Source organism: Herpailurus yagouaroundi, unplaced genomic scaffold (assembly GCF_014898765.1).
Source record: "Herpailurus yagouaroundi ecotype Mexico unplaced genomic scaffold, PumYag 140, whole genome shotgun sequence".
NCBI classification, from domain to species: domain Eukaryota; kingdom Metazoa; phylum Chordata; class Mammalia; order Carnivora; family Felidae; genus Herpailurus; species Herpailurus yagouaroundi.
Genome location: NW_024412395.1, coordinates 87,848,367 through 87,863,348, shown reverse-complemented (window position 1 = coordinate 87,863,348; position 14,982 = coordinate 87,848,367). Strand labels below are relative to the sequence as shown.

The 14,982-nt window shown below is 40.5% G+C and overlaps 1 protein-coding gene across 4 annotated transcripts in view; it reads right to left on the bottom strand.

Moving 5' to 3' along the window:
- Positions 1-14,982, bottom strand: part of UNC80 (unc-80 subunit of NALCN channel complex) — a 225,416-nt gene that overhangs the window by 94,151 nt on the left and 116,283 nt on the right. For all 4 annotated transcript variants that reach the window (XM_040476105.1, XM_040476106.1, XM_040476107.1 and 1 more), the window contains 3 exons: positions 13,798-13,898; positions 8,791-8,991; positions 743-850 (listed from right to left, as the gene is read on the bottom strand). In XM_040476105.1, the coding sequence (XP_040332039.1) occupies positions 743-850; positions 8,791-8,991; positions 13,798-13,898 (410 nt within the window). The remainder of the gene's footprint in view (positions 1-742; positions 851-8,790; positions 8,992-13,797; positions 13,899-14,982) is intronic.

The following is a 14,982-nucleotide window of genomic DNA, read 5'->3' as shown; positions in this document are numbered from 1 at the left end:
TAGTTAATGCCCCAGATTGGGCCACAAAAACCATATTGAATCCATTATTTCAGATACTTTAGGTGATAAATGTAGGTTCTGGACAGTCTAGGCCTTTAACCGTTTTAAATACTTTCCAGAAACACAAGTTGTTTTTCTTCCCTCCCTGCCGCCCGGCCCCCCCCCCCCCCCCACCCTGCTGCCTGACTCGGGAATACACGTAACGATTTAGAGTTTAGGGTTTAGGCTGTAATAACAATATAACAATGTGTCAAGCACTGGATAAGTAGTTAAGTGTACTACCTCTTTTAATCCAGGCAATAATCCCTTGAGACGGGTCTAGTGTTATAATCCCCCTATTATGGATAAGGCAAATAAGACCAAGAGACATTGAACAACTTGCCCAAGGTCCCAGAGCCGGAGCGGCAGATGAGGGATTTGAACCCAGAAAATCACATCCTCAGAGCTGTGAGCATGGCTACCACACGCTGGTGGGGGATTAGCTCCATGGAGTGGGGTGAGTGAGAGGAGACATGTTCCAGCCACGCTCCCCAAGCCGGGGCTCTGTGGAAGCTCGCTGGCTAACGAGAAGGGATTTTTTTTTCCTGCAATTTCCTGCAATAGAGACCCACCAATTAAAGGGGTCTCTATGCTAACACTGTGCCAACTGGCCCCGTCGGTCTCAAGCATTAGTAAAAAGGATATTTGGCGCCCTCCTCCCCCGTGACTGCTCCATGAATGTTTCTGATCCAGATGTCAATACCTGCAGTCTGATGTATTTCAGCATTCCAGAGTCCTTTTTCCCTTCCAGGTTGGCATCAGAAACTCTCTTCTTCAGAGAAGGTGTCCTCAGGCATGACTTCTCTGAGCACTGCAAAGAACAGGAGATCAGTGACAAAGAGTGTCACATCCTCTCAAGGCCAACAGTGCTGTTTTCCCCCAGTCTCCAAACAACCATCTTCTTCTTTTTTTCTTATTTATATATATATTTTTAAATTTTTTTTCAACGTTTATTTATTTTGGGGACAGAGAGAGACAGAGCATGAATGGGGGAGGGGCAGAGAGAGAGGGAGACACAGAATCGGAAACAGGCTCGAGGCTCTGAGCCATCAGCCCAGAGCCTGACGCGGGGCTCGAACTCCCGGACTGTGAGATCGTGACCTGGCTGAAGTCGGACGCCTAACCGACTGCGCCACCCAGGCGCCCCGATATATTTTTAAAATGCTTTTATTTATTTTTTGAGAGAGCAGAGTATAAGCGGGGGAGGGGCAGAGAGAGAGGGACAGAGGATCTGAAGCAGGCTCTGCACTGACAGGCTGACAGCAGTGAGTCTGATGTGGGGCTTGAACTCACAACCTGTGAGATCATGACCTGAGCCAAAGTCAGACGCTCAACCAACTGAGCCACCCAGGCACCCCACAACTATCTTCTTCTAGCGGGGGGGGGGGGGCAGTTTAGGCCTTTTTGGAGGCCCACACTTTCTGAAACTGATGAAAACAGCTCATTTTGGTATGAAAGAGAGCTCAGAGATAGTTAGCTACAAGCTCCTCTTTTGCCACAGAGGCCCAGAGAAGTGGAATAACTTGACCAGTTACAAAGCTGGCCATTAGCGGAATTAAAACAAGACAAGGATCTGTTGACTTCCATCTCAGGACCCATTACATCCCAGAAAGCTGTTTAAAACCACAAATCTTAAAAAAAAAAAAATCAGTTAAAACTTAATAGCTCTTTTACGGGGTTGGATGTTACAAGGTGGCCATTTGGCCACAGAAGAAAGAACGTATTTCATAAAGGAGTGTTGGGAAGTAAGAAATAGACTCATCAAGGAAGTATAAGTCCACAGCATTTATTATCTAGGCCTGAACTGTAAGGTAAAATGATTTCTTTAAAAATCCAAACTCATTTGAAAAACAAAAGCAAAAACCACACTCGCCTATGGGAGGCAGCAACTCTTCTTTCAAATTGTCTCCTCAACCAGGGTACCAAATAAAATGGACTCATCTGCATAAACACGGAGGAGGCAGTTCTCTGACTCTCTGAATGCCGAGGGATGGAGTGGACAGAGCAGCTGGGAGAATGATCGTTCTTAATGGTGACAGGCTCTTGCTTATTTATACTGAGTCTTGATCACTCCTCATTTTGCACCCTGGGCTATGCAAAGAGGGAATCCATCCTTCTACACGGAACAAACGCTCATTTGTTTTTCCACAGCCATGTCAATGAAACACTTTCTCCCTCCATGCTGGGGGAAAGAACTGAGCTCCTCAAGAATTTTTGAGCAGAACTGCACAGTGTTAGAGATGGAGATATTTGAAAGAAAGGACATATCTAAAAGTACCTGCATATTCCAAGAAAGTCTTTCAAAGCTCTGACAAAAACACCTTAGACAATGCATCTGGTGTGTGACTAGTAAGGAATGAACTTTTAGAATGAATCTACTTCGAAACAAATGAACCAGAGCTCTTGCTCTGTTTTCTAAATATAAAAACACGGGGGCACATACTTGGGAACACATCTCATTTGAGGAGATAAATCCGGCATTGCGTTTTTTCCTGTAAATGTAAAAACAACATACAGTAATATACATGCTTGTTTTATAATTTAGAAACTGTTCTAAAATCATATGGCAGTAACTTACCATATAAATATAGGGGTTTATTTGACTTCCTGTTTTAAAAATTCAAGGTATTTTAAAAGTGACGTCTCTCTTTTATTCTTTCTATTTACAAAACTATACATGTAAATTGTAGAACATCTGGAAAACACAGAAAAACTTGGAAGAAGAAAAGAATATGTCTATGATCCCTAATCCAATGATGCCCATTATTTTGTTCCTTTCAGCTTTTTTCTACTCTGTGCCTCTTAACACAGTGGTGAGCAGGTTATGTATGTGACATACAAGTTTAAACATTTCATTTTATCAGGATCTTATAATGAATATTTCCCTAGGTCATTACAATTATTTTAAAATATGATTTTCAAAGTTTATTAATAGTTCACCCCTTTCTCCTCTGGCAGGACATTTTGTCTTTTTCAGGGTTACTTTTGAATTTCCTTCTTGATTAAATTATATGTTTTTTAATCAGGCAGATACCAGCTTAGAATAAAAAGGGTGAACATTCATGTTTGCCTCTGACACTCTGGTAAATGTAGGATTCTGTTTAATCCTATTAACTAGGGACAGAAGGTATATGTCAAGCTTCTCAGATCTCAAACATTTAATATTCTGGCATGCTTCCCTAGGAAGTATGGTGTATTCTGGTGCCTCATCATAGTTAGGATGCTTGTTTTAGAGGAAAGGGAAGGTAATTAGAAGGGCTTTCAGACTAAGGTGATGGGCTAGGCATTCTTCCCACATGACTTGTTGAGGTTTGAAATGTAGGTATTGAAGATGGGTACTTGTGTGATAAGCACTTGGTATGTACCCAACTCTCTCTACTGGTGTGACCCCTAACTCAGACCGACAAGGCTATCATCAGTGGCTTTTTAGATTTAGTAACTTGATGTAAAACTTGGTTAGAAGAGAGCTAGGAGCTAGATGGAGCAGGAGACTAGTTCTGAAGGCATCTATTGGTTGTTGGTGTTTCACGGAAGAGTAAGAAATTTCACTGGACTGTGAGTTGCATATGCTCGTTGGAATTACACATCCAACTGGGACCTGTAAAGAAACCCGAGACTGTAATCCAAGACCAAAGGACAGAATGTATCACTAATAGAGGATGGCACTCATTGTTGACTCAATCTACCCAAGGGAGATATGGTCAATGGGAGGCAGCTAGACAGCCCCATGAGATGTCAGGGATCCTGGGGCATGCTTGCTGTGGCATGGCATAGATCTTGGACCACTGCCATTTTCTTCTCTCTGTGTGTCTTGGGATATATATTCACCATATTTGGCTCTGGGACTTCTCTCCTCATTCTGACCATTATTGGTTAAAGTTGCAATGCAAAACCAATTATTTGACTGGCCACAGGTTTATCCCTTGGGATGTTTGGATCACAAAGAGGAGGAGTTGAGCCCACCAAATTCCTGTCCTAGGGAATTAAGGGGCACAGAGTCTGATTCATGTGGTGACGGTTGCTGGGGCTGAGAAATGATAATGCAACCTGGAGATTTTCAGGTTATACACAAGATGAATAAACATGAGGAGCAGGTCAGGGGACAGAGATGGGTGAGCAGGTGGAGATACAGAAAAAAGCAGAGATGAGACACTATATCCATTCTGATAGGGACCACAGCTTTCTCATTCCTCTGAGGCTCAGCTATTTCCTGGTCTGTCCCTGGTTTCATGAGATTCTGCTGTGCCCCTTGGAGAAACTCTAATTATTTGAATAAGTTTCAGGGAGATTCTTCCAATAAAAGATTATTGACCAGAGAGGCATAATACTTCATTACTTTAAGTAAAAAATGTACTTATTAATTTAATAATTCAAGACTGCTTATTAAGAATTAGCCATATGCCAGGAACTGAGCTAACTTTTGGGGATATGCTGAGGAGCAAAACTCCCTTGGTGCTTGCCTTCACGGAGAGTATATCTCACTCGGAGGGACAGATAGCAAGCAAGGAAACAAATGAAAAATCACAGTAAGCACAAATGCCACGAATGATGATTTGCTATGGAAATAATGGGGTATTTAAAACCAGAGAAAATTGGAGCCAGTCTACCAAGATCTCTGGGAAAGAGATCTTCCCAGAAACATGTTTCATGATGAGAGAAGTCCAATTATTTCCCTAAAGATAACCAAGACCTTTGTGCCTCACACATCTTTGACACATGAGTATGAATGGGAAGACATTCTGTTAGATGAAGTCAAGGCCCAGGGTCTGCTCTTGGTCTCAACAATAGTCTCTTCCACAGCTTTGGAAAAACATTAGTCCTGCAGGAAATCAGTTGGCCTCTTGCTACTTTCATTGGCTTTGCAGAATTTACTGATGCTGCGCCCTTTCTTTTTTGGGCATGTATCACTTTTTACAGCCCTTTCCTTTCTGGCTGAAAGGAAAAGAAAATTTTTGTTTTATCTACTCCTTTTTTTCATCGGCAAGCACTAATTCAACATTTACTCTGTCCAAAACATAGCATTGGACAAGATACATATATGTAGGAAAGTCAAAGAATTCTTTGGTGAAGGTAATATATATATATATAGTTTATAAAAACCTCCTAAGCTTGGAAGTGCACTAAAATAGACTAGCAGGATGTACAGTGACTCTCTGAGCATTGAAATGTAGATTAGCAGATTGATCAGAGTTACATGCGTTACAAAATGTACTAGCTGCCACAAATATATTCTGCTATAAAAACCAATTTAAAAGGAAACAGGAATGAAATATCAATTGCTCATAAGGTTCAATTTTAATCAGAATCACTGCTTTTATTCTTGATTTACTGCCTACTCTGTTTTCATCTTGACCCTAGAAATGTGGGCATTGTTCGATAACGTGACAGATTCAGCACAGGAAATGGAAACATCAGGAGGGAACAAAAAAGAGCTTGCACAGGAGGCTGGCATTTTGAAAATAAAATGTTTATCACAGCAGACTCAATATATTTTTTTTTCAGCTCTTCACCTGCATTACTAATTTAAATATGTTAAGATTAGAGGACACCTAACTCCTGCTTTACATTCTCTTCCTCTTTCCCAAAATGTGAGCATCATCTAAGGTTGGTAAGACTCTTCTGCTTCAGGCCAGCATCCTTGTCGGGCCTGAGGTAAAGGGCACTCATGAACTAGAGAGCCCACTCAGCCATTCAGTATTTGTTGTCTCTGTGCTGTAGGAGAACTCTAGTACGTACCACATGGGATACAAAGTGTATAAGACTGCCAATTTTCCAGAACTTTCTAATTAAGTGGCAGAGGAGAAATGGGGATATAAAGAGCCCTATTTTGTAGGCAGAGTGATCTTTTTGTTTTTTTAATTTTTTAAAATTTATTTTGAGAGACACAGAGTGAGGGGGGTGGGCAGAGAGAGAGGGAGGGAGAGGATCCCAAGCAGGCTCCACACTGAGTGCTGAGCCCAACACAGGGCTTGAACCCATGAACCATGAGATCATGACCTGAGCCAAAACCAAGAGTCAGACGCCTAACTGACTGAGCCACCCAGGTGCCCCAGGAAGAGTGATCTTAAAATTCTCAGAGTCTGATGCTACGCATGGGATAAAGACTAAAGTCCTTCCCAGAGCCTGGGTGGCCCCATGTTGTCTGATCTGCCTGTGCTGCATGCACGGAAGTCCCCTGTGTTCCAGCCACGGTCCTTTGTACTCCTCTTCTCTCAGGTTGGAAAATTCCATATTCAGTTAATATTCATGCATCCTTCAGTCAAAGCTCACTCGTTACTCTTCTTTCCCTTAACAAGTTTAAAGTCTTGTTCATAAGCTGTCTCAGCACAGTGTGTTTCTTTTTCCTTGCACTTACTGCTGTTGCAGTTTTATAGCAATTTGAGATGTTTATTTGATTAATGTTTGTCTTTCCAACTAGACTGAGTGTATCATATGAAGACAGGGGCCATATTGCTTTTGCCCATTATTACATGCAGCACATAAAATGGACCCAGCATGTCCATAGGTTCTTTAAAAATTTGAAGGTACACATGGATGGATGGATGGATGAATTAATGAATGAATAATTGAATGAAAAATGAGAAAAGCACAAGTAAAATGCCATTGTAACTTAGAGAAAGGAGGGAATGAAAATAACATTAATTATCCACCATCGTATGCCCTATGGTTAACTCTAGGAAGATCATAAATGATTTCAAGGAGGCGGTGAAATTTGAATTGGATCTTGAAGGATGTTTGAGTTTGGCCACATATGTATTACAGGTGAAGGTATAGTTGGAGCAGTAAGAAATCTCAAAGTGTGTATGATGAACAGTGAACATTGATTTACATTAGTATATTTTTGCAACGTCCAACATATATGGTTTTCTCCTAAAACTAAGGGAGTTTTTATATGAAGGAGAACTTAACCTAAATAAAAATACATATACATAACTATGTACGTACATACAGATACAAATATATGTATAGGTGTATATTTTTCTTTTTATAACATCATTAACAGTTTATGTAGTTACCCACATTGATCTAGTCCCCCCATGATCCTCCCCCAGAGTATGTGTAGTTTGAATACCATGAAATACAATAGAGTCTAGTAAAAAAAGCTCTGGATTTGATATTCCATATTTCTAAATTAAAGTGTAGCTGAATATGTTATAGATGTGAGCTGAGACAATCCCATCCTTCTGAGCCTCAACTTTTTCATCTGTAAAATAGGGAGAACAGCATCTCCTGCACAAGGTTTGTAAGAATCAAAAAGCACTCTATCAATGATATATACCTGCATTATAGCCTCACATATATGTTTTGAAAAAAAAAATACTGGAATATCACATCCCAGAAGGCAAATAGCACACTTATAAGATGTATGAAATACAGATTTTTTTCTCTAGGATCTTTTGTATTACCCCAAATTTCTTCAGTGAAGTGTAAAATAATTTAAAAAATTCCTTTGCAAAAATTCCTTTGCATTACAAAGTGCTACGTGCATGACCCAACTGTGAATTTTTTGTTATTGCTCATATTCTCTAGTTGTTTGATTTATATTTTACCATTCCCCAGTCCACCAAACCTGGTTTGCAAACTCCTTAGTAGAAAGATCCTGTGTTCCTACTTATTTATTTTTTATTTCTTCCAGAATATCTGGTCTCATATTGTGCCAACAGCAGGTGCACAATGAATGCTCACTGAAATGAATAGGTATTATACCAAAACCTCTTTGTAAAACCACTTGTGAGGAGCAGCTGCTGGGGCAGCCAGAGGCACTCAGTCAGGCATCTTGGCCATCACGCCTGTTCAGGGGCAGGTGGGTGACTCGGGGCCTCCCTGGCAGGGGCACGGCAGCCCTGGTCACTGTCTTCATCTTTTGCCAGCTCAGCTGCTCAGTGTACTTGTCAGGAAAGTGCAGCTCAATGTTTAGAAAACGTAATAGTTTCTTAAAGGAATTTCCTGTAGTCTGATTTGACCTAGATTACTCAATTATATATCTGTAAATAGTTGGACCATTTATTACTTATTTCTTAATACATAACTGTATCAGTTTCCTGTTAACCGCTGCAACAAATCACTACAAACTTCATGGCATAAAACAATAAATATTTATTATCTTACGGTTCTCGAGGTCAGATGTAAAATGGATTGGCAGGGCTGTGTTCTTTCTGGAGGCTCTAGGGAATCATCCATTTCTTTGTCTTTTCTGGCTTCTAGAGGCTGCCCCGTTCTGTGGCTCATGGCCCTGCATCACTCTGACCTCTGCTTCTGTTGTCACACCTCCTTTTCTGACTCTGACTCTCTTATCTCCTTTTTTCACTTATAAAGACCCTTATGATGACAATGAACCCACCTGGGTATTCAGGACAATTTCCCCCATTAAAAGATTCCTAATTTATTCACATTGGCAAAATTGTTTTGCCACATAAGGTAACTTATTCATAGGTTCTAGAAACTAGAATGCAGGCATCCTTGGGGGTCATTATTCTATCACCATAATGTACCCATCACCACCACTCATACAAGTTCATATTTGTTCACAGAAGTAAAACAAAACCTGGGAAAAGAGTCCATGTTGGCTCATAGACATGAACACTAAGCACTTGTCTTTTCTCGCTCATCTTCTGTCTTTGCTGAAAATCACACAGGTCTGTAACCTGCTTTATACAACTGCCATGGTCTGACATTTGTATTTCCAGAGAAAAGATTGCAGGACATCATTTTCCCTACAATAGGCATATTCTCAGGTGACCATTCACTCACCTCTTTCTGTCTCTTGCCCCGGAGAGCCACATTGCTGATGTTGTTACTCTCCCGGAGGGAGTCCACAGTGTCTCCATAGAGCAGCTTGATGGCCCTGACCAGCCGGGCACAGGAGCGGCTGTGGTGCAGGTAGCAGTGAGGGTGGCAGTAGTCAACATGGGTGCAGATGAAGCTTTGCTGATTGCACAGCAAGATCATGACCTGGAACACAGACATCACTCAGACTCAACCAGGAAATCGGGGTTGAAACCACAGTAAGTTACCAATTCCCACGAGAAAGCAAAGAGTTACAAGCCTTTATGCACTTGGCTTCTTTGATTTCTCCATTCACACTTGATAGAAAGATCTTTTCGAAACAGTAAAAGGTTAAGTGACATTGAAAAACCAATTATTGTGGAGTATATGATTTCCAAATATTTTCAAATGAAGATTCTAAACTTGAAACACACTAGTTTTTCAGCTCTTATGTTGTGGACGGAGCCAGATTAAACAGTATAAACTTGTGAGAAATTTTGTGCCAAAGGATTTGGCTGGCCTTTGACAGCTGTGGGATGTCTTTAACCCCAGCCTGCCAATGTGGAATTGAAAACACTTCTGCATCTTCTACCTTGGCCTATAACCTTCAACTGAGCCTGAACCTGACTATAGAGCTTCATTTCTTCTCTCTATAAATTAATTTTTCTTTCGCTTTTGGGCTATTCTAGCTCTTGTGCCTTGATCTGGCTTAAATCCTCACATCACCTGGACTTCCCAAGTAGGGTTCCAGAAAAGAACTCAGTTGTTTTAAAGGATAGGGTTATATTAAGATAAGGAACAAAGGGCTCTGAGTTTGTAACTTCTTAAGTTGCCTTTCTAAAAAGGCAATAGCATTCCTACATGCACAAGGCTAGTTAAATATGCATAGAGTAATCTTCCGAATGCTTCTATCCTTCATAAAACCAGTTCCTGCCCCAAACCTAACCTGTGAGAGACCATGTGCCATATGGGTTGGAGAACATTAAGTAAGTCCATATGGACAAGGCCAATCAAACCTACCAGGTAGGGCTGCCACACATTTCCTCAGGAATGAGTGGCCCTGCTTACTCAAACTCAGATAACAATATCTCACATTCCTCAAAGTTAAAAAAAAAAAAATAGGTGTTGCCTGAACAGAATATCCAGATTTCTCTCGAGATTCACTTAACACTCCTGATATTCCTGTTTATACTGGTACAAAGCAGGGCACATATAAGAATTGTAAGGTTTCCCTTGTTATTCTCAAATCTGGCTGTTAAAGAGAAATACCAAGAAATTCAAGCAACAACAAAAGGCAAATAAAACAAATGGACTTTTGCTTCGGAGATTCTGATTCAGTATAGAATTTCTAGGAGGTGACCTAGAAATCTGTAGTTTGAAAATTATGCTCAGGGATGTCTTTTTGATAGATATATTTCTAAGGTAGTCCCCAAGGATCCCACCTTCTGGTATTAGTGCTTTTGTGAAACCTCCTCCTGTGGAGTATGGGCTGGCCTAGTGACTTGCTTCTAACCAACAGAATGTAGCAAAGAGGATCAGATGTTACTTCTGTAATTAGATTGTGTAAAATAGTGACTTGTCTCTTGTTACCAGACTCTCCTTTACTGGCTTTGACAAAGCAAGTTGCCATGTTGGAAAGGTTCATATGGCAAGGAATGAGGGTGGTCTTTGGCCAACAGCCAGGTGGGAACTGAGGCCTTCAATGAAACAGTCCTTTAGTAACTGAAATTCTACCAACAATCGTGTGGGCTTGGAAACAAACTCTTTCCCAGTGAAGCCTTCAGATAAGACCCCACTCCTGGCCAATACTTTGATTGCAATCTTGTGAGAGAGCATGAAGCAGAGGACCCAGCTAAACTGTGCCAGGATTCCTGGCCCATAGAAACTATAAGCTAATAACTGTGTGTTATTTAACACACACACACACACACACACACACACACACACACACACACACATATTAATACATATATTTGAATATATATATTTGAATGCCTGAGATTGCATTTAATACAGTGAGGCAGTCAGGACCTGAAAGGCAAGATGTGGAAAGGGCATTTACTGAGGTGAGCACAATATGGGCACATGCCACATTTTCCTTCAGGCATAAGTGGCCAAGAAGCCAGGCAAAGCTTTAGGCAATTTCACAAGAGCTGGGAGATAAAAACTGGAGTTCAGAATTGCCAAAAGGAAGAAGAATTGAGTGGACAAGATCAAGGTAGAGAAGGTAGTCTTGGTGCTGGGTGACTATTTTCCTTCTAGGCATTTGTTGATTGAATAGCTAAGAAGCCAAGCAGGAACCAGCTGACAAGCAGTATGGAGATTTTAGCAGTGTCACTGTAATAGGGAAGCAAAGTTGGAATTTCTGACCCATCAAGACCGGAGTTAGTTATAGGACACACACCAGACTCACATTGGAATACTTGATCCTAGGAGGTATGTGTTGGAGAGTGGGGCAAGGGGGAGAGCACCACTACAAGTCAAGTCCACTTAGTCCTTGATTGCACTCAGGTGATCTTTGCTGAGTGTCAAAGTATAGGGTGAATCCTCTCTGGAGGGAGACAGCATCATCTGGAACCTCTATAATTCTATAGCTTTTTAAAATTAATAAACTTTATTTTAAAGCAGTTTTAGGTTCACAGCAATAAATTTAGCAGAATGTACAGAGAGTTCCCAAACACCTGCTGCCTCGACACATGCAGAGTGGACTTCATGATCATCATCTCCCACCAGGCTGAATGTTTATTATAATCAATGAATCTACACTGACACATCAATATCATCCAAAGTGCCTAGTTTACATTAAGATTCACTCTTGGTGTTGTACATTCTGTGGGTTTTGACAGATCTATAATGGCATGTATCTATCACTGTGCTTCTATAATTTTTCACCCACCATAACTGGCAAACTGGCAGTCAATGAAATCACTAGGCATATTAAGGAACAGACCAAGAGAAGACAGTAGATTCACATATTGGAGTTATCAGTCATGGACTTCAAGTGTGCATGATTCAAATAAAAATTAAAAATATTTTAACTGAATGATAATGAACATATGATATATTGAATGTTGCATGATAGAGCTAAAGCTGTTCCTAAGGAACATTTATTGTTTTAAATGACTATTTAGTGAAGTGGTTGGAGATCAATTATCTAAGTATCTATATCAAGAAGCTAAGGAATCAAAACACGTTAACCTGAAAGAAAGTAGAAGGAAATAGTAAATAGGAGGAATTAGTGAAACACAACTCAGACATTCCCCAAATGACAAAACTAAAAGCTGATTTTCTGGTTAATAAAACTGACATACTTCTGGCAAGACTGAAGAGAGAGAGAGAGAGAGAGAGAGAGAGAGAGAGAGAGAGAGAAAGAGAAGGTATAACCTACCAACATTAGAAACAATAAAGTTACATCATTGTAGATCCTATAGAATTTAAAAGGACTTTAAGAAAATACTATAAAAACCTTGCTAATAAATGTAAATATTTGGATTAAATTAACAAATTCCTAGGGGAAAAAAGTGCCCAAACTGCTCCCAGAAGAAATAAAAAATCATATTATATAAGTTGAATTTGTAACTAAAAACCTTCCCACAAAAAAATGTTTAGATCTAAGTTTCTACTTAAAGAAGAAATAACACTGGTCTAACACAAATACTTCACAGAAAACTAAAAGCATTACTGAAGGAAATTTAAGAGGTAGGACATAAACTGAGAGATAGACCACTTTATATAGAAGATTCACTGAGTAAATATTTCAATTCCTCAATTTTAAATGATTTTTATATTCAATATAAGGCTGTTTTGAAAGCTTTTTAATAGAAATTAATAGGTGATTTTAACTGGAAATGACTATAGCCAAGATAGAACAAGCCATCTTGAGGAAGAACAAAGGTGCAAGATTTACCCTTATATGAACCAACCAAACCATAAAATGACAGGGTACGTGACATATAAAGCCAATTACATGCATTTCAAAAACAGACAGAACTAATCTATGGTGACAGAAATTAGGCTGGTGGTTACTATTAGGGGAGGGGGGGTGACTGGTAGAGGGCATGTTTAGAGCTTCTAGAGTGGGACCATGTTCTTGACCTGCAGGTGGTTACACAGATAGTCACTTTGTGAAAATTTATTGAGCTGCACACATAGGTTTTCTATGCTTTTCAACATGTACATTGGACTTCACTAAAGAGTTTACTTTAAAAACAGCTGCCTCAGAGAGTCTTGAAAATTAGGTTCTGGGGATCACTTGCAAACATTTCTGGGGCTCAGCCAGTTGTGATGGCACAGCACTGTAAACTGAGGAGCATCATGTACCGGCCAGCCCTTATCTGACTCTACCAGGAAGTCAGATTAAAATCACAGAAGGTACAGTCCATATAAGATCACTGACAGTGCAGGAAGTATCCCACCAGGTGTGGATCTGATGTTATGCTTCCTTACCTTTCTCATTCTTTCTCATGGCCAGCTCAAACCTTGAACTCTCTAATCCATGCCCAAAGCTTTCTTGAAATCCGCCCCCTCCCCCCCGCCCCGCCTATGACCTCTGAAGAAACCTTTGACGTGTGACCTTTATCATCTTAGATTCTCCACGTCCTGGTTTACAGTTAGATCTATACAGACACAAGACTGACACCATAACCTTCCTCTCAGCATTTGTGGTAACCTGTATCAAACTGATGGTGATGCCTTGTCTGTGGTACCAAGGCTGTCTTGGTCACCAGCCTGGTCTGGTCCCTCAGGATTTTCCCTGACTTACGTTGACCTACAAGCCAGCCATAACAAAGAACCTTTGGTTTTTGTTAAACTTAAAATGGAACACAGTCCAATAGAATACCAACCCTAGTGAGAATTCAGAGGTTCCTATGGTTTTTCTTGGAAGTTAAATTAGGTTGATAGTTTTAGTGTAATCTTTTGTCCTCACTCCATAGATCTTTCTCAATACCAAAGGAAATTGATCTCAGGTCTGTCTCTGAGATTCCTACTTACGTGAAGCCATGACATGCTCCTGTGGTAATTTTCCTCTGTGCCAGCAGTACTCATTCCCTCTGGCTCGATGCTGGGCTCACTTGCACTCCAAGGACTCCCTTCTTCAAAAGAAAAATGCCAAGAAACGTTATATTGTTCAGTCTCTATGGAGAGCATATTGGTATGGTAGAGTTGTCCATGCTTTTGAATCCTAGGGCAGACTACTGTGGCCCAGTGGGTTAACAGGGCATAGCCTTGACTTTAGTGGAGGAATGTTAATAGGAGCTGTTCCCTTCACCACCAGCTGAACAGGCAATTGCAAAGACATTTATGATCTCTGTTGTGATGGCTTCCATTTTGAGACATGGGAGCAGGGAAGAAACAGAGTCAAGTCCTTGAATTGCTGAGATGAGCAAGCTATTGGTTGAGTGTGCCCAAATCCATTCCAGACTGCCCAGACCTTGCAGGTGTAGTTACAGAGGGACACCAAGCAACCTGCAGTGGCCATATAGTGTGCTGCTGTCTCCTCTGCTGCTGTGACTACGTCTAGTGCCACTGCTCTTGGTACCACCTGGCTTTGCTGTTACAGCTACTTCAAAAATGGATGGTGCCTCAAAAAAACTAAGGGAATTTGTAAGCCATTGTGGCCAATCATGGGTAATCCTTTTGTCCAAACTCTTCTCTGTGGAAAAATATGGAGACATTTCTCAGGAATTCACTACATAGTAGACCACACAAGAAAGCTTCGCTCTCAAATCTAAAAGCTTTTCTGGGTCATTTCTATGATGAAACCATGCCTCTAGCCTGCCTATTTTGATCCAGCTGGTCAGGCTAAGTCAATGAATTCAAGTAATTAATTGAAATATTTTTCCCCCAAAACTAATTGGTGACATTCTTACAACCTCAGACCCGTAACAAAAGAAGTCACAGGTTTGTTTTTTTTTTCTATTGTCTCCTTAAAAAAATAAGCCAAATCTTAACTAATGCATAAATTAGCTATCTTCAAAGGTGAGGGTGGATAGGTATAGAAACAATTCCTATTTAGACTCTCTTTAATTAGATACACTCAGCTTCTATTTCAGTAGACTTGATCGACAATTCATCCACATATCCTGACTGACTTCTGAAACAACTTGCCTAGAATGGGGAACTTTCTGTTTTGCTTCTCACGGGACTGAATGGCAAAGAAAATGTGCTTTAACTTTT